This window comes from Schistocerca cancellata, chromosome 8 (assembly GCF_023864275.1).
Source record: "Schistocerca cancellata isolate TAMUIC-IGC-003103 chromosome 8, iqSchCanc2.1, whole genome shotgun sequence".
Classification (NCBI taxonomy): Eukaryota; Metazoa; Arthropoda; class Insecta; order Orthoptera; family Acrididae; genus Schistocerca; species Schistocerca cancellata.
In genome coordinates, this window is record NC_064633.1 from 399,827,286 (window position 1) to 399,849,147 (window position 21,862).

Here is a 21,862-nt window from a genome sequence, read left to right on the forward strand (position 1 = left end):
AACTTAATTTAATTCATTCCTTCATTAATGAAGTGTAGCAGCGGTATCTTCTGACTTGTGGCCATCGACGTTCCGGTGACCTGCCCTGGTCGTTGACGTAGTTTTCGGCAGTGTATTTTCCTCGTCATGTTGATGCTGTCCAGCATGGCGTGTGGTTCGACAGCTGAGGTGTTGTTAGTAGTTTTGAACGTTTATTCTGACTTGGATGGATTGGGCACCAGTATCCAGAACATTGTGCTATTGACATCTTGTTGTCGTTTTGCCGGTCGGGTGGAGCAGAACTGATCTTGTTGGTTGCTTCGTCAGCTGGCTTTCAGTTGGGCTCACTTCCGATTAAGGGTTTGTCGGTCTGGCTGCCTGTCTCACCTAGCCGAGCTTTAGTGCTACCTTCCCATGACGATCCTTGGAACCTTGTGAGAGCCGCTCCTTGTGTTTTACATCGTGATTTCCCTTTTAGTCTTAGGTACTCTGTATGGCCTTCAGCCAAGTTTTAGCTTATTAAAATTGCAAGGCTTTTATTCTTAGGCTTTAAGCCGTAAAAAAAAAAAAAGAGTTTCTTGTTCAGTATGTGGCCTTCAGCCGAGTTTCAGCCTTTCAAAATTAAAATTGAAAATTCCTTTTGCCAAGGCCTTAAGCTGTAAATTTGTTTCAGGTTGGTATGTGGCCTTCAGCCGAGTTTTCAGCCTTTTCAAATCAAAAGTTGAAAAATTTTGTCTAGGCCTTAGGCCGTAAGTAATATTTTCTAGTTGGTATGTGGCCTTCAACAAAGTTTCCAGCTTAAATTAGAAATTGGAAATTTTCTTGTCTGGGCTTTAAGCCGTGAGATTGTTTTGGTTTTGTTTGTGGCCTTCAGCCGAGTTTCATGTGAAGCATTTTAGGACAAAGCCTTTAGCCTATTTTAGTTGATATTTAGAAACTCTCCCCTTTAGGCCTTAAGCGATAAAATTGTTTTCTGCATGGTGTGTGACCTTCAACCAAATTTTAATCTTTCTTAAAATAAAATTCTAAATCCTTGTCTTGCCCTTAAGCCATAAGATTGTTATTCCTTAGTATGAGGCCTTCAGCCGTGTTTTACACGAAATATTTTAAGACAAGGCCTTCAGCCTTTTGAAATTGAAAGCTCTTCTTCCTAGGCATTAAGCCTTTAAATTGTTTTGTTGATATGCGGCCTTCAGCCGAGTTTTCAGCCTACTTAGATTAAACATTGAAAGTATTTGTCTCGCCCATAAGCCGTAACACTGTTTTTGATCAATGTGAGACCTTCAGCCGAGTTCTATGAAAAAAATTTAAGCTGAGGCTTTCAGCCTATTTATATTGAAGACAAAAAATGTTTTCTAAAGAAGTGAAACCTCCAGAAGAACTCCTGTACCACAATTCCTGGCTTAGGCCTTGTGCCTTGGATTTTCGATGTGGCCTTGAGCCGATGTAAATTAAATCAAAGGAGGTCTTTCGTTAAAACCTCGAGAGTTTTTTATTCTTGCTTATGTGATTGTGTGTTTTAAGAAATAAAGTTTACATGTTGAGTCCAATTGAAAGTAACTTATTTCGGCCCCTTTCCAGAAATATAACCGGGTGCGCTCTGTCCTTCTAGCCCAGGGATTTCAATGCACTTGTATACCCGCTGAGGTAGAAAATGATCTCATTTGGTTCATGCATCTCGCTTGGGGTCACTTTGGAGTGGCTAAATACAGTAGGAAGATTGGTGAATATTGTTATATCAGTAAATTAAAATAAAAGGTGAAGTAGTTGTTGATAACTTGTCTGTTTTTCCACAATGAAAAAATTTCCAGTATACGCAAGAAGAGTGAAAAGCATACTGCTCTACCTATGAAACCATTACAGATAGTGGTTACTAACAACCTTGGACTACTAACTAGAAGCAGAGAAGAAATTAGGTTTGTGGTTTTTTTTACTTCATTTTTTTCTGAACATGTGTGCGTGCCCATATGTGGAACATGTTACCAAAAGTGAACCTATAATTAGAGAGATGCAAAATGGTTAAATACCTAGGCATCTTCATTCTGATCTAGCTCTTTCACCTAATGGCAGTATTTTCTCTTGCAACAAGGGCAAGGAGTTTCTGCAGGAACATGACATTAAGATAATATTAAAATCTAAGTATCATCATGAAACTACCCCTGCAGAGAGATAGCAGATGATAAGAACTTACAGTCGCCAAAGGCAATAAACGTGTCACTAGTATTTAGACCAATCTGAGGAATTGATGAATGATATACGTCATACTTCCACAAACTTCACACCAAGGGAAATTATTCTAGAGCAACCTGTCGATAAATAGTAGTTTTCACACATTCCTAAGCTTCCATCCAATGAATCCACATGAAAGGGAAAAAAATAAGCAGTCTGTAATAACACTTTGTGATCTAGCAATGCGACATAACGAATTGTTTAACAGCTATCGGTGACTGATGCACACACATCAGCTGGATGATGGTGTTCTCATATGGTGTCATCTCATTTGTGTTAAATAAATAATGAGAAATGTCAGCTAATGTACTTCATCGACCCTGTGTTTTATGTTTTACGCTCCAGAATTTTCTGCCATTTTTACCTTTAAGTCACCGATTTTATCGCCAACTGTTATAATTTTTTATTATCTTCCTCTTTTTTAAAAAATTCTGTAGGCTGAAGAGCGGCGTAATAAGCTGCTGCCAGCCCGCCCCCTTTAGGGGGAATCGAAACCCAATAAAGGAAAAAAAAAGCTAATGTACAGTCTAAGACCAAGAATAAGTGAACCATGAAGGAGTATACGAATGGAACGTAAATAGGTGTGTGATATATACTTATACAGAAAAACAAAAAATTACAATTTCAGAAAAAATGGATAATTTATTCAAGAGAGAGATCTTCACAAATAGAGCAAGTCATAACGCGTTGGCGCACCTCTGGCCTTTATGCAAGCAGCTATTCGCGTTGACCTTCGTTGATAGAGTTGCTGGATGCCTGAAGGATATTCTACCACACACTGTCCAATAGCCGCATTATCATCAACGTCCTGAGATGGTCGGGGAGCTCTTCCCACAATGCTCCGAACGTTGTCAATTGGTGAGAGATCCGTCGATCTCGCTGGGCAAGATATGGTCTGGCAAGGGCGAAGACAGGCAGTAGAAACACGCCGTGTGCAGACGAGCAGCTTGTCATGAAGGGCAACAACAGAACTGGGCCTAGAGTTCCGTCGACGTAACGCTGTACTGTGAGGTTGCCGCAGATGACTGCCAAAGGCACTGATACGAAGGAAAGTGACACCACCGGTGTCCAGGCCGTCCGCAGACAGGTCTTCTGCCTGGAATCCTATTGACGGGAGTAGAACTGTCTCTAGTGATGAGTCCGGCTTTCAAATGAGCCCTGATGATCAGCGGAGACCAGCGTCGATACTCCCCAGACAGTGGTAGGATACCAAACTGACTGTCGCCCACCATACGGCCTGACAGCCAAGGCTGATTGTTTGGAACGCCATTTCTTTCACAGCACGACCCCTTTGGTTGTCATCTGGGTCACCCTTGCAGCACAGTGGTACGTCGACGATATTCTACACCCCGTTTTGCTGCACTTCATGGCTAACCATCGTGGGCTTACATCTGATCAAGATAATGCCCACCCGTACACGGCTCGAGCTTCCACTGTCTATCTTCCTATGTAGAGATACTCTCCTGTTTCATAGGCAACGTACGTTTCTGTATCTCTATAAGTGTGTATTGTGACATACACACTGCCTCGCTGTTCAAAATGGTTCAAATGGCTCTGAGCACTATGGGACTTAACATCTATGGTCATCAGTCCCCTAGAACTTAGAACTACTTAAACCTAACTAACCTAAGGACATCACACAACACCCAGTCATCACGAGGCAGAGCCTCGCTGTAGAGAGCATAGTATACTTATGAAGGGAAAACTGACCACTTCGTGAGAATACATTTTCAAGCTATGTATCCCACTGTTACTGCAGTGTTAACGAATGGATGCTATCAGTTGTGTTGAACGCAAATAATAGATAGTTCTGTCATGAGACCCGCAGAACACTGCAGATCTTAGAGCGCAATGGTCTGGGACCGTTGCTTGCAAACTGCTATTTGTTCATAACTTTGAATGGAATATTAACTATAGGAAACGCTTTCAGCGAACAGTATAGTCTTTCTTCTAAATATCGAGAGAATTAAACTGCATTAATTTGGATAAACGTATGCTTATATAGAATAGTTTTTTTTTTTTTTTTTTTTTTTTTTTTTGCGCACCTCTGGTCTCACAAAAATATTATCACTGTGTATTAACGATCAACTTTGTTTCCAGGAAGAGCAGAATGCGTAATTAGGCTACCCCTAGTTTTTCGATTTTGTTTGCTTCACGCATTGTACATTGCTGATATACTGACTGAAAGTTAGGCCACTAACCTGATACCGACCACTTGGCTAACATGTAGTGATTCCCTCGTTCACATATTAACGATTTTGTTGCCTTCCTACATCTGCAAACTTGTACGGGAACTACTTAAATACAAAAACGAAATTCCAGATTGTAGCTTCCAGTCTACAGTTCTCACTGGTTTCTTGTCGACTGGACCATGAACAAATGTCGGAATGTGAGCCAACCCAGCACAAACTACACTACCAATCCGATGGTTTGCAACATAACAAATTTTAAATGTGATCTCCATGTCAACTGAACAAAACAAAAGTTGTAAACATAAAATTAGATAATATACTCTCAATGATACAGCGGTAGTTGAACACACATAAATGTTATTGCAGAAGTTGATTAAGATTATTGTAGAAAAGAACTATGCTGATCAAAAATTATTATGATAAGTGTATGTGTGCTGCAAATATGTAATGAGTGTATGAATGTAAATGGTTATTCTTTCAATTGGTTATTGTGCTTGGCACATATTAACTACAGTCACTTATTGATAGATGATATCTACCCTGCAAAGTACACTCAAGATATTCAGGTACTTTGTAAGGTCAGATAGAAATGTAGGATGTAATACCCACAGTAAGTCATCAAACTCTTTTCTAGCTTTCCTTATTTGTCGATGAATAATACTTCATCTTTACACAAGTTGAAACAACGATCTAAAAACAACACCAGCACATAATCAGCGAACGTCATAAAAATACAGCACATCGTCATTATCATACCTCAGCTCAGCCGGGAAGGATTTAAACTTTGTCCCAAACCGTACCATTTCATGTGATTCTTCAGTTTCTCCTGGCGTATTTCTTGCTCGAACAGTCCACGGGTGTACTGCCGGTCCATAGTGTCCAACGGGCACAATATTTCGGTGATCAGAAATGTGGCCATTAACACGTGCACTGACGAACTGAAAGTCATACACCTTAACACTATTTATACGTATTTACCGCTATGTTATATGTATATCACATTCACAATAGAGTTCCTTAAATCCGATTCAAGCGTCACTTGTCAAGGACACGTTTTCCTGGGACTTCCCGTCATTGGTACGTGGTTTTGATGGGTACATATCACGCTTAACATCCTTGGTTAACATCTGCTCATTCGTAGTATGCTCTTTTAATATCTAACATTCTGCATGGTGTCTGTTTGTTGTAAGTCGTGTCTCCCTATCACTTTCGCGCAACGACGCTCTGAGCGTGTTTTTTAGGGAATTGACTAATTTGAACCTGGGACCTGTTGCTGGTAAGGAGACGCCAGACCACACATGACATGTAGAGTTCAGAAGAGTTCAGTGAGACTAGCGATGATATAATCAAATACTTAATGATTTCTGCGTCAGCTCCACTGCACTCCCTGTAAAAGAATCTTAATACTAACTAAATTTAGTGGAAGGGGTTCAAGACTTTCCTATTTTTAGTTAACTGGTAAAATAACGTCGAAAAAGCAGTTAAGTTTACCATTGGAAATTTTATTCTACTCACAAAACATTGTTTATAAATTGCACTATTGGTAAAAGGAAATACTTTAATACAGGATGATAAAAACCAACTGTGTTCAACAAAAATGTGAACGAATACTCCCTGAATGGGTTCCAAGTTCTACAATGGATCGAAGGATGACCCATGCCATATCACATCTATAATTTAGATTTAAGTTTCATAAAAGAGAAAACTATCAAAATGATCTACAGTGACACTCAATTATCTTTAATTAGTTATTTAACTTGTTGTAAATTACATGGCTGAAGTGGCTTCTCAATAATTATATAACAGAAAAATCATCGCGTTTCAGATTTTAACTTCTCGTAGCAAATGGGAATACCACGAAGTTTAATTGACGATCGACACTAGTATTACGTAAAAAGGGTATGTAACAGATGAGACTTCTGCAGTTCTGAGTGAAGCCTTATGTGCTCAAAAATGCGGCATTGCGTGCATTCATTACCTTGTCGTTGGTTAGGCAGCGTCAGGGGGCGGCGGGTGGCGCAGCTCCACACCTCGCCTTCTCGGAAGTAACTCTCTCCTCACTTCTCGTTACTACAATTTACCGAAGTTGGTTTAAAAAAAGCTATCTGGCTGCGTTTTCTACTGACCAATCAGGGTCTCAGTGTTAACCTTAAGCTCCGCCTACAAAACTTCTGTCTATCCAATGTGAAACGTTATGCTTTTCGTGGTGGGGCAATGTTTTTAATGTTTGCTACCTCACAAAGACGTGAAAAAGTTTCACGCTAAAACTTGCAACTGGTGTGGCGCTTTTAGTGTTATCGTAAGATCTATACTGTTCTTCTGGAGTGCTCTATCTTTTAACATGGGCTGGGGGGTGGTTTTGGCGGTCGGCTGGCGACGTGGGTGTCCGTCCCTTATCGTAGGGCCTCCTAGCTTACACGATTCTACTCTCGGCTTCTGTTCTCGTTTCTCCCCTCAGAACTGCGTCTGTTTCACGGTGGGAAGGTATGAAATGCATTTAGGCGTTCTTGTGTTAGTCTGTGCTATTCAATTTGCTCACTCATTGATCGTATTACTTTGGTTAATTTAATGTCAGGATTTATTCGGAGCTATGTGACATACTGCCGGATTTGCTATCATGTCAGGGTTTGCATGGAAGGTGTTGGATTTATCTGACACCTTACAAATACTACAAGCACAAGTGTTGAATATAATACTTAATTCACGTCAACTGCTTGAGATTTTTGAATAAAGAGATCTTAGATTCACTGCGCTACTCGGAATGGTATGGTGAATGTATGTGCTTGTTTTATTCATATAATGTTCGAATATTTGCATACATAACTAATTTTGGCCATCTTGACCAGCACTGTTTCCTATGGAACCAAGTCATGAAATCATGTGAAAGTCCATCTCTGGAACTTCCTTAACTGTTGCTCTCTGGCCCTTTACATACCTTTCTGCTCCAGTGGTTTTTGCAGTAGTCCAAATGGACCCCAGTCACGGTGACCGGTAATTTCGTACCATTCATTTGATGAAGTGATGATTGCAGCTGGAAAGGGGATGTTTCAGGGAACGCTGTTTTAATAGCTTCAGTTGTAGCCATTTTAAAGCCTAGTAGCTGCGCTTTTTGGTGACCACACAGATTGTTATTTTTAAATCAGGAAAAATGGCTTTAATATGTACTTCGGCTGCTGTATGGAAACACAGCATATTGAACAGGAAATACCTCCATCTTTGCTGCTGTGCTTCCAATGTCAACCTGTATTGTGTAAAATTGTTTGAAGTTTGAACTGTTTCGAACAACTGTCAGGTGTCCCGTCCATATTACAGATTCCATTTTAAAGCCTAGTAGCTGCGCTTTTTGGTGACCACACAGATTGTTATTTTTAAATCAGGAAAAATGGCTTTAATATGTACTTCGGCTGCTGTATGGAAACACAGCATATTGAACAGGAAATACCTCCATCTTTGCTGCTGTGCTTCCAATGTCAACCTGTATTGTGTAAAATTGTTTGAAGTTTGAACTGTTTCGAACAACTGTCAGGTGTCCCGTCCATATTACAAATTCCATTTTTTCAAAAAAAAATTTCTTTTTGCTGCTTCATCACCGAACATTATGATACTTTTATCAGAAACAGCTGTAACGAGTACTAATACCTTTGATGTTGCAACGTATCGATATTAAAGAGCCGGCCGCTGTGGACGAGTGGTTCTAGGCACTTTAGTCTTGAATCGCGCCGCTCCATGGGTCGCAGGTTCGAATCCTGCCTCGGGCAAGGATGTGTGTGATGTACTTAAGTTAGTTAGGTTTAAGTAGTTCTAAGACTAGGGAACTGATGACCTCAGACGTTAAGTCCCATAGTGCTTAGAGCCATTTGATATTAAAGAAGGCTATGGAATGTAGGCGAATCAAATCAGGTGATGTTGCGGGAATTAGATAAGGAAGTGAGACGCAAAAAGTAATAGATGAGGTTTCCTGTTTGGTAAGCAAAATAACTAACGATAGCCAAAGTTGACAGGATATAAATCGTCGTCTGGCAATGGCGAGAAAAGCATTTCTGATAAAGAGAAATTTTTTAACGTCAAATACAGATTTAAATGCTAGGAAGTCGTTTCTGAAGGCATTTGTTTGGAGTGTAAACTGTTACGGACAATAAATATTTCAGACTAAAGGACAATAGAAACTGTCGAAACGTACTGTTACAGATGAATGCTGAAGATTCGATGGGCGGATCATGTAACCAGTGAGAAGATACTGAATACAGTGTGGGAAAATATAAACTTACGGTATAACGTGACTAAATGAAGGGATCGGCTGGTAGGAGACGTTCTGAGACAACAAATGATCGCCCATTTAACAATGGAAGGAAGTGTGGAGGGTAGTAATTGTAGAAGGAGATCAGATCAAGAGATAAATACAGTAAGCAAGTTCAAAAATGTGTATAATGCAGTAGTTATTCGGGGATGAAAGGGCCCAAGACAGAGTAGAGTTGGGAGCTGCAACAAACTAATCTTCGGACTGAAGACCGCAACAACGAGAACAACCAATCTCATCAAATGACGAGCTGTAGACACATGAAGTTTCTCAGGGATTTAAATCTTACTACGAACTCAGCTCGCGAATACGCAGGTCACTGAATGAAAGCACGGAGTTCAGTCAATGACTGAAATGAATACTACTACGAAGCACTGACTGGCCATGCGTGTCACGTAGTGGCTGATCTCAGCAAACGACCAACATGGAAAAGTGAGTAGTTCGTGGTGGTAGTGAGGAGAGTTCACAGAATTTTATTTCTGTTGTTTCCAACAGTGATAATGAGGTTAGTGATTTTTCTTTCAGTGATTCAGATTCGGAAGAACCACAAAAACCCGCGAGTCTAAAGTAGGAATGAGTGATGGAAGTGATGATAACAATAAGTGTGCACAAGCTCATTCAAAACAATTCGTACTACGATGCAGACTGAGCGAAGTGAATGACATCGGGAAAAATTAGTAGTAACTCAGTTTCCATTCTTTTCAATGTTTGCGATGGGGTATGAGCAGATTTTTCGAATAAATATAAATCACAGCAAGCATTTGAACTACTTATTGTTTTATTATATATAAGGTCATTGTTCGAACTGGTTTGTGACGAGACCAATGCTTACTGCTTACCGTACGCGAGAAAACAGGTGAACAAGAGAGCCAGAGCAAAAACAAAGATGATGATAATCGGTTGATTTGTAAGACAATCATACTACGTGATATGTACTAAATCTTAATGTACGCGCAACCACTTGTGAAACGAAATACGATCGCACTGGATCAAGGTAACAATCGCTTGTAAATAGTTGGAAACAAGTAATATTGATCTACCACACAACTTCTGACTGGTCAGTGGAATTAGCCACAACCGTCGATATCTATCGCCATAAATCTTTAGAAATTCAAGATACATCGTAAAAGTGGGCAATTTTGTGGCTAAGGTATTACTTGGTGATATCAGCACACTCTAGATTTTTGTTCATAAATATTGAACCCTGAGCTAACTTGCACCGGGAAACTCTTTGGCAGTGTGTTCTATCTCATTTGTAGGTGGAAAAACGTTGATTTCATGGAAATTATCTTCTACTGAGTATAATTTTTAAGAGCTAACCAAGTGAAGGTGTGCCGATATAAATAAGTTACATGTGCTGACCGTTCTTAAAAAAGAGTGAAAATTTAATAATAATCTCCTCAGCCACTGAGAAGTAGAAAGTTATTCTCGTACATTAAAGAGGTATCTACGTGAGAGCACACATAAGTGCAGAACAAGACTATATGATATAAAGTATCCGGACGCCTCGCTGAAAATGACTTACAAGTTCGTAGCGCCCTCCATCGGTAATGCTGGAATTCAGTATGGTATTGGCCGCCCTTAGCCTTGATGACATCTTCAACTCTCGCAGGCATACGTTCAATCAGGTTCTGGAAGTTTCTTGGGGAACGGCAGCTCTTTCACCACGCTGTGCTGCACTGATGAGAGGTATCGACGTCGGTCGGTGAGGCCTATCACGACGTCGGCGTTCCAAAACATCCCAAAGGCGTTCTGTAGGATTTAGGTCAGGACTATGTGCAGGCCAGTCTATTAGATGGATGTTATTGTAGTGTAACCACTCAGCCACAGACCGTGCATTATAAAGAGGTGCTCGATCGTGTTGAAAGATGCAATCACCATCCCTGAATTGCTCTTCAACAGCGGGAAGCAAGAAGGTGCCTAAAACATCAATGTAGGCCTGTGCAGTGATAGTGCCACGGAACACAACAAGGGGTGCAAACCCTCTCCATGGGAAACACGACCACACCATAACGCCACCGCCTCCGAATTCTACTGTTCGCACTACACACGCCGGCAGATGACGTTCACCGGGTATTCGCCAACCCATTACCCTGCCATCGGATCGCCACATTGTGTACCGTGATTCGTCACTCCACACAATGTTTTTCCACTGTTTAGTCGTCTAATGTTTGCGCTCCTCAGTCCAAGCGAGGCGTCGTTTGGCATTTACCGGCGTGGTGGTTGAAATGGCTCTGAGAGCTATGGGACATCTCAGGTCATCAGTCCCCTATAACTTATAACTACTTAAACCTAACTAACCTAAGGATATCACACACATCCATGCCCGAGTCAGGATTCGAACTTTTGACCGTAGCAGTCGCAGCGTTCCGGACTGAAGCACCTAGAACCGCTTGGCCACCGCGGCCGGTCTCGGAGTGATGAAAGGCTTATGAGCAGCCGATCGACCGTGAAATCCAAGTTTTGTCATCTCCAGTCTAGCTGTCATAGTACTTGCACTGGATCCTGATAGAGTTTAGAATTCCTGTGTGATGGTCTGAACAGACGTCTGCCTGTTACACATTGCGACCCTCTTCAACAGTCGGCGATCTCTGTCAGTCAACAGACGAGGTCGGTCTGTACGCTTTTGTGCTTTGTATGCCCCTTCACGTTTCCACTTCACTATCACATCGGAAACAGTGGACCTAGAGATGCTTACGATTGTAGAAATCTCGCGTACAGACGTACAACACAAGTGACACCCAATCACCTGACTATGTTCAAAGTCCGTGAGTTCCACAGAGTGCCCAATTCTGCTCTCTTACGATGTCTAATGACTACTGAGGTCAAGGGTATATGGAGTACCTGGCAGTAGGTGGCAGCACAATGCACTTAATATGAAAAACGCATGCTTTTGGGGTGTCCGGATATTTGGATCACATAGTGTACGTGTGACAACTGAAATTAATGAAATGAAGAAGATTTGTAACTGAGTTACCAAAAGAGAGAGTATGTTATTTTCCTTACTATCTTTGCTTCTAATTATAGCACGAAATTCCTCAGAATATTGTATTAAATTTTTTATGGTTTTCGTTTCTCTCGCATCACCGAACTTATTAGTAAGTGTGTAATAGTTTGGTGTAACTACATTCGATATAGAATATTGTGTTAATAAGTTGTGACTTGCTTCGCTTTCTCGTAGGCTTCCCCTGAACAGATACGCAAATGAGGTGTAACAGTTTTGGCTAATTACCTTGCTTAGTTCAGTTCAGTTACTTTTCTCATTCTTATTTCGTTTCAGTAAGTGTAGGTGCGGTCAGCTCAGCTTTATGAAAGGGCAATATAACTCCATTTTGTTTGTCTTGGACATCAAGTTACAATTTTTTAGCTGTGGTGGGGGTGGGTGAGAGGGTAAGTATGTGACAGTAAATATTCCGTTTTCCGAATACCTAGTAAGGCAAAAGAAAGCTAATTTCAAATTCATATGATAAAGATTACAGAATTCACATATGTGGCATCTAAAAGTCTCACTTCATATTTTTAAAAGATTATGTTACAAAAACTGCTAAACGTGGTACAAAGTTACCCACTTTAAGGGTATATCATTTTACATAGAAGACAGAATTTGATTCCTAGACAAAAAGAAAGGAAATTATAAATGATGCCAAAGTAATTCGTTTGTAAAACTCTCTCGCGTTCTTGAGTATTTTAAATCAGTCTTGAAAACTAGGTTCATTGAGTAGATGTAAATAGTAAAACAAGACCTGCCATTTTCGTCGCAGGTTGTTTTGCGTTTGTTAAAAGAAATTCTCAGCTTACTGTGGGAGACGCAAAGGGAAACATTTAATGAGTCATGGAGTCGTTTACTCTTTATCACTATGAAAACAGATGTCCCAAGGGGTGAGTGGAGACAAATATTTCTACTTCCCTTGTTAATATTGCTTAATGGTCATGATAAATATACAGGGTGGTCCATTGATAGTGACCGGGCCAAATATCTCCCGAAATAAGCATCAAACGAAAACACTACAAAAAACGAAACTCGTCTAGCTTGAAGGGGGAAACCAGATGGCGCTATGGTTGGCCCGCTAGATGGCGGTGCCATAGTTCAAACGGATATCAACTGCTTTTTTTTAAAATAGGAACCCCCATTTTTTATTATATATTCGTGTAGTACGTAAAGAAATATGAATGTTTTGATTGGGCCACTTGTTTCGCTATGTGATAGATGGCGCTGTACTAGTCATAAACGTATAAGTACGTGGCGTCACGTAACATTTCGCCAGTGCGGACAATATTTGCTTCGTGATACATTACCCGTGTTAAGATGGACAGTTTACCAATTTCGGAAAAGGTCGGTATCATGTTGATGCATGGTTACTGTGATGAAAATGCCCAACAGGCGTGTGATGTGTATGCTTGTCGGTATCCTGGACGACATCATCCAAGTGTCCGGACAGTTCGCCGGATAGTTATGTTATTTAAGGAAACAGGAAGTGTTCAGCCACATGCGAAATGTCAGCCACGACCTGCAGTAAATGATGATGCCCAAGCAGGTGATTTAGCTGCTGTCGAGACTAATTTGCACATCTGTAGCAGACAAATTGCGCGACAATCGGGAATCTCAAAAACGTATGAACCAGGAATTGCGTAGCGACGACTTTGAACGTCGTATACAGTTCTGCGACTGGGCGCAAGAGAAATTACGGGACGATGACAGATTTTTTGCACGCGTTCTATTTAGCGACGAAGCGTCATTTACCAACAGCGGTAACGTAAACCGGCATAATATGCACTATTGAGCAACGGAAAATTCACGATGGCTGCGACAAGTGGAACATCTTGGCGGGTTAATGTATGGTGGGGCATTATGGGAGGAAGGATAATTGGCCCCCATTTTATCGATGGCCATCTAAATGGTGCAATGTATGCTGATTTCCTACGTAATGTTCTACGAATGTTACTACAAGATGTTTCACTGCATGGCGGAATGGCGACGTACTTCCAACATGATGAATGTCCGGCACGTAGTTCGCGTGCGGTTGAAGCGGTAATGAATAGCATATTTCATGACAGGTGGATTGGTCGTCTAAGCACCATACCATGGCCCGCACGTTCACCAGATCTGACGTCCCTGGATTTCTTTATGTGGGGAAAGTTGAAGGATATTTGCTGTCGTGATCCACCGACAACGCCTGACAACATGCGTCAGCGCATTGTCAATGCATGTGCGAACATTATGGATGGCGAACTACTCGCTGTTGAGAGGAATGTCGTTACACGTATTGCCAAATGCATTGAGGTTGGCGGACATCATTTTGAGCATTTATTGCATTAATGTGGTATTTACAGGTAATCACACCGTAACAGCATGCCTCTTCAGAAAAGATAAGTTCACAAAGGTACATGTATCACATTGGAACAACCGAAATAAAATGTTCAAACGTACCTACGTTTTGTATTTTAATTTAAAAAACCTACCTGCTACCAACTGTTCATCTAAAATTTTGAGCCATACGTTTGTGACTGTTACAGCGCCATCTATCACAAATCGAAAAAAAGTGGTGCAACTAAAACATTCATATTTCTTTAGGTACTACACGAATATCTAATAAAGAATGGGGGTTCCTACTTAAAAACAACCGCATTTGATATCCGTTTGACCTATGGCAGCGCCATCTAGCGGGCCAAGCATAGCGCCGTCTGGTTTCCCCCTTCAAGCTAGACGAGTTTCGTTCCTTGTAGTTTTTTCGTTTGACGCTTATTTCGTGAGATATTTGGCCCGGTCACGATCAGTGGACCACCCAGCAGAGAAACTCCAGGCTACACATATAAGTACCGGGAGTTGACTTTCCCACGTGCTAGATGTAGATTTAGATTTGATTCTAAATATCTTATTTATGCATAAATATTCCATCACTGTCAATAGGCATAATGGTATGATGCCACTTGTGGTCGGCAGGTACCAGCACACGTATCATTAGAGGTAAAGTTTATTCACACATAAGGCAATATACAGTATACAGTGCAGTAGCGAACGTAGACAGTGTCTTATTGAGGTAGGATTTGTTTCCAAAAGTCCATACGCTCCTTGAGGAGATCTTGCCGGGTGACGAACTCCAGCTTCATGTCCAGGTAGTTAGCAGTTTCCGCCGTGAACTTCTCCCATGTAATTGGACTTCCACTTGCTGCAGGCTCTCTGCGGAAACCAAACGTGCACCGTAAAAACCTCGACATAGCCACTTATCTAAAACGCACGCACTGTCACTAAGCACAGTACAACATATTATAAATTTATCATGAGAACCCACATGGAAAAAAAAATTTAGCAATGACGTTAAAAGTAGGTTTACTAATTCGCGTTAACATACAACTACTTCAGTGATCTAATGATGGAAGTAAACTGGTGATTAGAAGTGTAAGAATCACGCAGTAGTGAAATGTTTACGATAATTTTAAGTGAGAAGCGTATGGAAATGACGTTACATACTTTATAATGTTTCGAATATTCACTGAGGTGTGATGTACTTTTTCAAATGACTGGCTCTTGCATCCGGTGTCAACAGATACTTTTCAGTTCACTGAAGAGGAAATTAGCATACTGAAGTCAAGGAAGAGAGCAATATGCACAGGTTTTTCTATAACTCAAAAATCTAACTGCATAAATTATACACTGTACATTTGTATATTTTTATACATACCGGTTTTATGAATGTTGTGCCCATGAATCGAATTAGGCCTACATTTCCAGGTTGTTGTCAGCGGAAGTTACTATATGAAAGTAAATAATCCAGGAAAACATTTATATCACTGATATATATTAGATACAGTAGAAAATGACGTAAGTGTGTATGTGTGTGTGTGTGTGTGTGTGTGTGTGTGTGTGTGTGTGTGTGCGAGAGAGAGAGAGAGAGAGAGAGAGAGAGAGAGAGAGAGAGAGAGGGAGGGAGAGAGAGAGTGTGTCTACTTTCTTTGAGTGCGTCTTATTCACAGTCTACTACGTAAGAAAAGCCATTATGGCTACCATCATGACATGAAAATGATTTGCATTACGTTTTGAGATAGTGAAATATCCTCTTCCCAGTATTATAAGCCTCACAACTGACGTCTACGGCAATAAAATTAAGAGATTTAGTAGTCTGGGAGTACTTACCCGTACTTAGCGAAATTTGTCCACAGAGTTGTTAGCAGCTCAGTCACCTTCCCATCATTAGAATTCGGGTCCATGTCTGGCCCAAATGAAAGAAACAGGTATTGTCTTTCTGCTGCGTGGCTCATACCTGCAACAGGGGTCTCAGAAAAAAATACGTCCTTTGTTTCATAACAGACCTAGCTCGAGTTAATCGCGTTCACTAAGCGTAAGAAATGAAGGTTCTAGTTGTAGTCCGGCATTTTTTTCTTCTACCATTCACTGCTGATGAATAATTTCGAGAGAAGAACATTTCTCTCATTATATTACATTCATTCTAGAACTGTTAAGCAAGTTTTGATCTTATGTATGTATACTGGTGAGGCAGATGTGTATGTGTTACCAACAAACAAGTGACAAGAAGAAAATAATTTTTGTTTTCCTGTAAGAGCCATTTCTGTTAGTTTTGTCATAATCTGTTTAAAGAATCGTAAAAATCATCTCATGTGTAAATGTGTGCAGTACACTTTTTCGCATTATTTAGGCAGTCATAAAGATAATGTAACTGAATGTTAAGCATCGTCTTGCTCGAGCTGGAAGCCCCTGTCGACGTTTTTTGTTGTATAGGAAGTGAATTTCCGTTTTCAAATCCCACTTTATGCAAAAACAGTGTTTCGACACATTCTCGTATCATCTGCTGTGCGTTTTGATTCACTTTTGTAAAATATCATACAAAGATAGTGTCGTTTTCTTATTTTAAGCAATAAACACTAACCTGTGCATTTTCTTTCATTCCTTTGAATTGCTTACCTGAAACTAAATTATCTCTGAAAATGAATGACAGCTTTCAAAACGATAAAAGGCATAAAAAGAAACAGACCTGTAAGAATTAATTTTCACAGGTAGTGTAGTTTCATGTGAACTATCGAAACAAATTAAACAAAACTTTTGTAGGCATGAAAAGAAAAAACAGCCTTGAACTTTGTATGACATTTTATAAAAATAAATCAAGATGGACAGAAGTTGACTTACAGGTATCGGAACACGTGTTGATAAATAGTGAAAGAAATCATTGTGTTTTGCATAAGGCAGGGTTTATAATGCCCTGCTTTAATTGTTTAATTATTTTAAATTTGCCTTGTAGTATCTTCTGTAAAAATTAAGAGCAATCGCGTTTTTAATATGGGCTTGGGACAAGGAATGAAAGAGGAGAAAGACTAATTGAGTTCTGTAACAAGTTTCAGCTAGTAATAGCGAATACCCTGTTCAAGAATCACAAGAGGTGGATGTATACTTGGAAAAGGCCGGGAGATACGGGAAGATTTCAATTAGATTACATCATGGTCAGACAGAGATTCCGAAATCAGATACTGGATTGTAAGGCGTTCACAGGAGCAGATATAGACTCAGATCACAATATAGTACTGATGAAGAGTAGGCTGAAGTTCAAGACATTAGTCAGGAAGAATCAATACGCAAAGAAGTGAGATACGGAAGTACTAAGGAATGACGAGATACGTTTGAAGTTCTCTAACGCTATAGATACAGCAATAAGGAATAGCGCAGTAGGCAGTACAGCTGAAGAGGAATGGACATCTCTAAAAAGGGCCATCACAGAAGTTGCGAAGGAAAACATAGGTACAAAGACGGTAGCTGCGAAGAAACAATGGGTAACAGAAGAAATACTTCAGTTGATTGATGAGAGGAGGAAGCACAAACATGTTCCGGGAAAATCAGGAACACAGAAACACAAGTCGCTGAGGAATGAAATAAATAGGAAGTGCAGGGAAGCTAAGACGAAATGGCTGCAGGAAAAATGTGAAGACGTCGAAAAAGATATGATTGTCGGAAGGACAGACTCAGCATATAGGAAAGTCAAAACAACCTTTCGTGACATTAAAAGCAACGGTGGTAACATTAAGAGTGCAACGGGAATTCCACTGTTAAATGCAGAGGAGAGAGCAGACAGGTGGAAAGAATACATTGAAAGCCTCTATGAGGGTGAAGATTTGTCTGATGTGATAGAAGATGAAACAGGAGTCGATTGAGAAGAGATAGGGGATCCAGTGTTAGAATCGGAATTTAAAACAACTTTGGAGGACTTACGGTCAAATAAGGCAGAAGGGATAGATAACATTCCATCAGAATTTCTAAAATCATTGGGGGAAGTGGCAACAAAACGACTATTCACGTTGGTGTGTAGAATATATGAGTCTGGCGATATACCATCTGACTTTCGGAAAAACATCATCCACACAATTCCGAAGACGGCCAGAGCTGACAAGTGCGAGAATTATCGCACAATCAGCTTAACAGCTCATGCATCGAAGCTGCTTACAAGGATAATATACAGAAGAATGGAAAAGAAAATTGAGAATGTGCTAGGTGACGATCAGTTTGGCTTTAGGGAAAGTAAAGGGACGAGAGAGGCAATTCTGACGTTACGGCTAATAATGGAAGCAAGGCTAAAGAAAAATCAAGACACTTTCATAGGATTTGTCGACCTGGAAAAAGCTTTCGACAATATAAAATGGTGCAAGCTGTTCAAGATTCTGAAACAAGTGGGGGTAAGCTATAGGGAGAGATGGGTCATATACAATATGTACAACAACCAAGAGGGAATAATACGAGTGGACGATCAAGAACGAAGTGCTCGTATTAAGAATGGTGTAAGACATGGCGGTAGACTTTCGCCCCTACTCTTCAATCTGTACATCGAGGAAGCAATGATGGAAATAAAAGAAAGGTTCAGGAGTGGAATTAAAATACAAGGTGAAAGGATATCAATGATACGATTCGCTGATTACATTGCTATCCTGAGTGAAAGTGAAGAAGAATTAAATGATCTGCTGAACGGAATGAACAGTCTAATGAGTACACAGTATGGTTTGAGAGTAAATCGGAGAAAGACGAAGGTAATGAGAAGTAGTAGAAATGAGAACAGCGAGAAACTTAACATCAGGATTGATGGTCACGAAGTCAATGAAGTTAAGGAATTCTGCTACCTAGGCAGTAAAATAACCAATGACGGACGGAGCAAGGAGGACATCAAAAGCAGACTCGCTATGGCAAAAAAGGAATTTCTGGCCAAAAGAAGTCTACTAATATCAAATACCGGCCTTAATTTGAGGAAGAAATTTCTGAGGATGTACGTCTGGAGTACAGCATTGTATGGTAGTGAAACATGGACTGTGGGAAAACCGCAACATAAGAGAATCGAAGCATTTGAGATGTGGTGCTATAGACGAATGTTGCAAATTAGATGGACTGATAAGGTAAGGAATGAGGAGGTTCTACGCAGAATCGGAGAGGAAAGGAATATGTGGAAAACACTGATAAGGAGAAGGGACAGGATGATTGGACATCTGCTAAGACATGAGGGAATGACTTTCATGGTACTAGAGGGAGCTGTAAAGGGCAAAAACTGTAGAGGAAGACAGAGATGGGAATACGTCAAGCAAATAATTGAGGACGTAGGTTGCAAGTGCTACTCTGAGATGAAGAGGTTAGCACAGGAAAGGAATTCGTGGCGGGCCGCATCAAACCAGTCAGTAGACTGATGACCAAAAAAAAAAAAAAAAAAAAAAAGGAAAAAGTAGGAAACAGGACAAACAGAGCAGTTACCGATCAGAGACATATATGGAATGAAAGGCCACATTATGTACGACTACGAGAAAGGGCAGTACGTTAGTAGAACGTCAGCTTCGAAGGAACACAATTCCGGCGTTGACTACAGTGAAGTGGGTCGTTTTGACGGGAGGAAAGTCACTGCGACCTACGTTGGTGCATCCATAGGTGACGATCGTAGCGGTGGATGGTCCACTAAGATAATATATTTACACTTAATTTATTCGTGATATTAATGGCTGAATTCTGTGACTGTGGATTAAATTACTTGAGGAAATAGGGCAGGTACCTGTTGGTAGGTGTAGCCGTCAGTGTGTCGCGTCATCCAATACTTGCACGAATCTTCCGTAAAGGATGCAGAGCTTCCGCGAACCTGACATCAAGAGAATGCAGATTTGCGTTGGGTATACCGACACATATAGTAAACTGAGAATCAACAGTGACATCAAGAGTATTTTCATTTGTTCATCCTGTCTCACTGCCCTCGATGGAGTGCAAGTCACCAATTTTCGCAAAGGTCTGTCACCGTAGATATATTATTTTCAGCAGTTATTTTGTGTTAATTATAAACATTTGCCCATCTCGAAGCTCCCAAACGTTCATTTGTATCATGGTAGTATAACACAAATTTTCTGAACACAAAATATTTCCGATTAAAAAAGTAATTTCATAAACGGATCGTACCTTAAACCACACTCCTTGAAGATTCCATGGTCATCAAACCTTCAAATCGTGCTTTCCATTCCCTCTTGCTTTGTGAATTCGCGACCGAAACTATTGGTCTGTACACACACTACAATCTCCCTCCTCCCTCCCTGCCCCTGCAAGCACACAGACCAAAGATCCGAAAACCTCTGCCCGAACGTTAAGTTATTTGTCCAAATAATTCACTCACAATTTTATTAAATTAGACTTTTTAAAAGGTTCCCCATCTCGAGTCCAAGAATACTACTGCAAAAAGTGCCTAACTGACTATTTAAACTAGGACGGTTTTAAACCCTACCCTCTTGCCTGCAATGATGTGCTAACGTGCTGTAATCCCATCCTGTAACATGATCCACCTAAAACCTCAGATAATGTATCCTCCTGATACACTAGAATTAACAGTACCCATCGGCTCATCGGCTCCATCAATACTGCACTCCACGTTAAGAATTCACCTACACTCCTGGAAATTGAAATAAGAACACCGTGAATTCATTGTCCCAGGAAGGGGAAACTTTATTGACACATTCCTGGGGTCAGATACATCACATGATCACACTGACAGAACCACAGGCACATAGACACAGGCAACAGAGCATGCACAATGTCGGCACTAGTACAGTGTATATCTACCTTTCGCAGCAATGCAGGCTGCTATTCTCCCATGGAGACGATCGTAGAGATGCTGGATGTAGTCCTGTGGAACGGCTTGCCATGCCATTTCCACCTGGCGCCTCAGTTGGACCAGCGTTCGTGCTGGACGTGCAGACCGCGTGAGACGACGCTTCATCCAGTCCCAAACATGCTCAATGGGGGACAGATCCGGAGATCTTGCTGGCCAGGGTAGTTGACTTACACCTTCTAGAGCACGTTGGGTGGCACGGGATACATGCGGACGTGCATTGTCCTGTTGGAACAGCAAGTTCCCTTGCCGGTCTAGGAATGGTAGAACGATGGGTTCGATGACGGTTTGGATGTACCGTGCACTATTCAGTGTCCCCTCGACGATCACCAGTGGTGTACGGCCAGTGTAGGAGATCGCTCCCCACACCATGATGCCGGGTGTTGGCCCTGTGTGCCTCGGTCGTATGCAGTCCTCATTGTGGCGCTCACCTGCACGGCGCCAAACACGCATACGACCATCATTGGCACCAAGGCAGAAGCGACTCTCATCGCTGAAGACGACACGTCTCCATTCGTCCCTCCATTCACGCCTGTCGCGACACCACTGGAGGCGGGCTGCACGATGTTGGGGCGTGAGAGGAAGACGGCCTAACGGTGTCCGGGACCGTAGCCCATCTTCATGGAGACGGTTGCGAATGGTCCTCGCCGATACCCCAGGAGCAACAGTGTCCCTAATTTGCTGGGAAGTGGCGGTGCGGTCCCCTACGGCACTGCGTAGGATCCTACGGTCTTGGCGTGCATCCGTGCGTCGCTGCGGTCCGGTCCCAGGTCGACGGGCACGTGCACCTTCCGCCGGCCACTGGCGACAACATCGATGTACTGTGGAGACCTCACGCCCCACGTGTTGAGCAATTCGGCGGTACGTCCACCCGGCCTCCCGCATGCTCACTATACGCCCTCGCTCAAAGTCCGTCAACTGCACATACGGTTCACGTCCACGCTGTCGCGGCATGCTACCAGTGTTAAAGACTGCGATGGAGCTCCGTATGCCACGGCAAACTGGCTGACACTGACGGCGGCGGTGCACAAATGCTGCGCAGC

General features: G+C 41.5%; 1 protein-coding gene across 1 annotated transcript in view; it reads right to left on the reverse strand.

The window, feature by feature from the left end:
- Window positions 1–14,678: 14,678 nt before the first annotated feature.
- Window positions 14,679–21,862, reverse strand: part of LOC126095118 (juvenile hormone esterase-like) — an 81,964-nt gene continuing 74,780 nt past the window's right edge. Inside the window, exons 9-10 of the mRNA XM_049909826.1 lie at window positions 15,830–15,956; window positions 14,679–14,875 (exon numbers count right to left, since the gene is read on the reverse strand). Of these exons, the coding sequence (XP_049765783.1) occupies window positions 14,728–14,875; window positions 15,830–15,956 (275 nt within the window). The 3' untranslated portion in view covers window positions 14,679–14,727. The remainder of the gene's footprint in view (window positions 14,876–15,829; window positions 15,957–21,862) is intronic.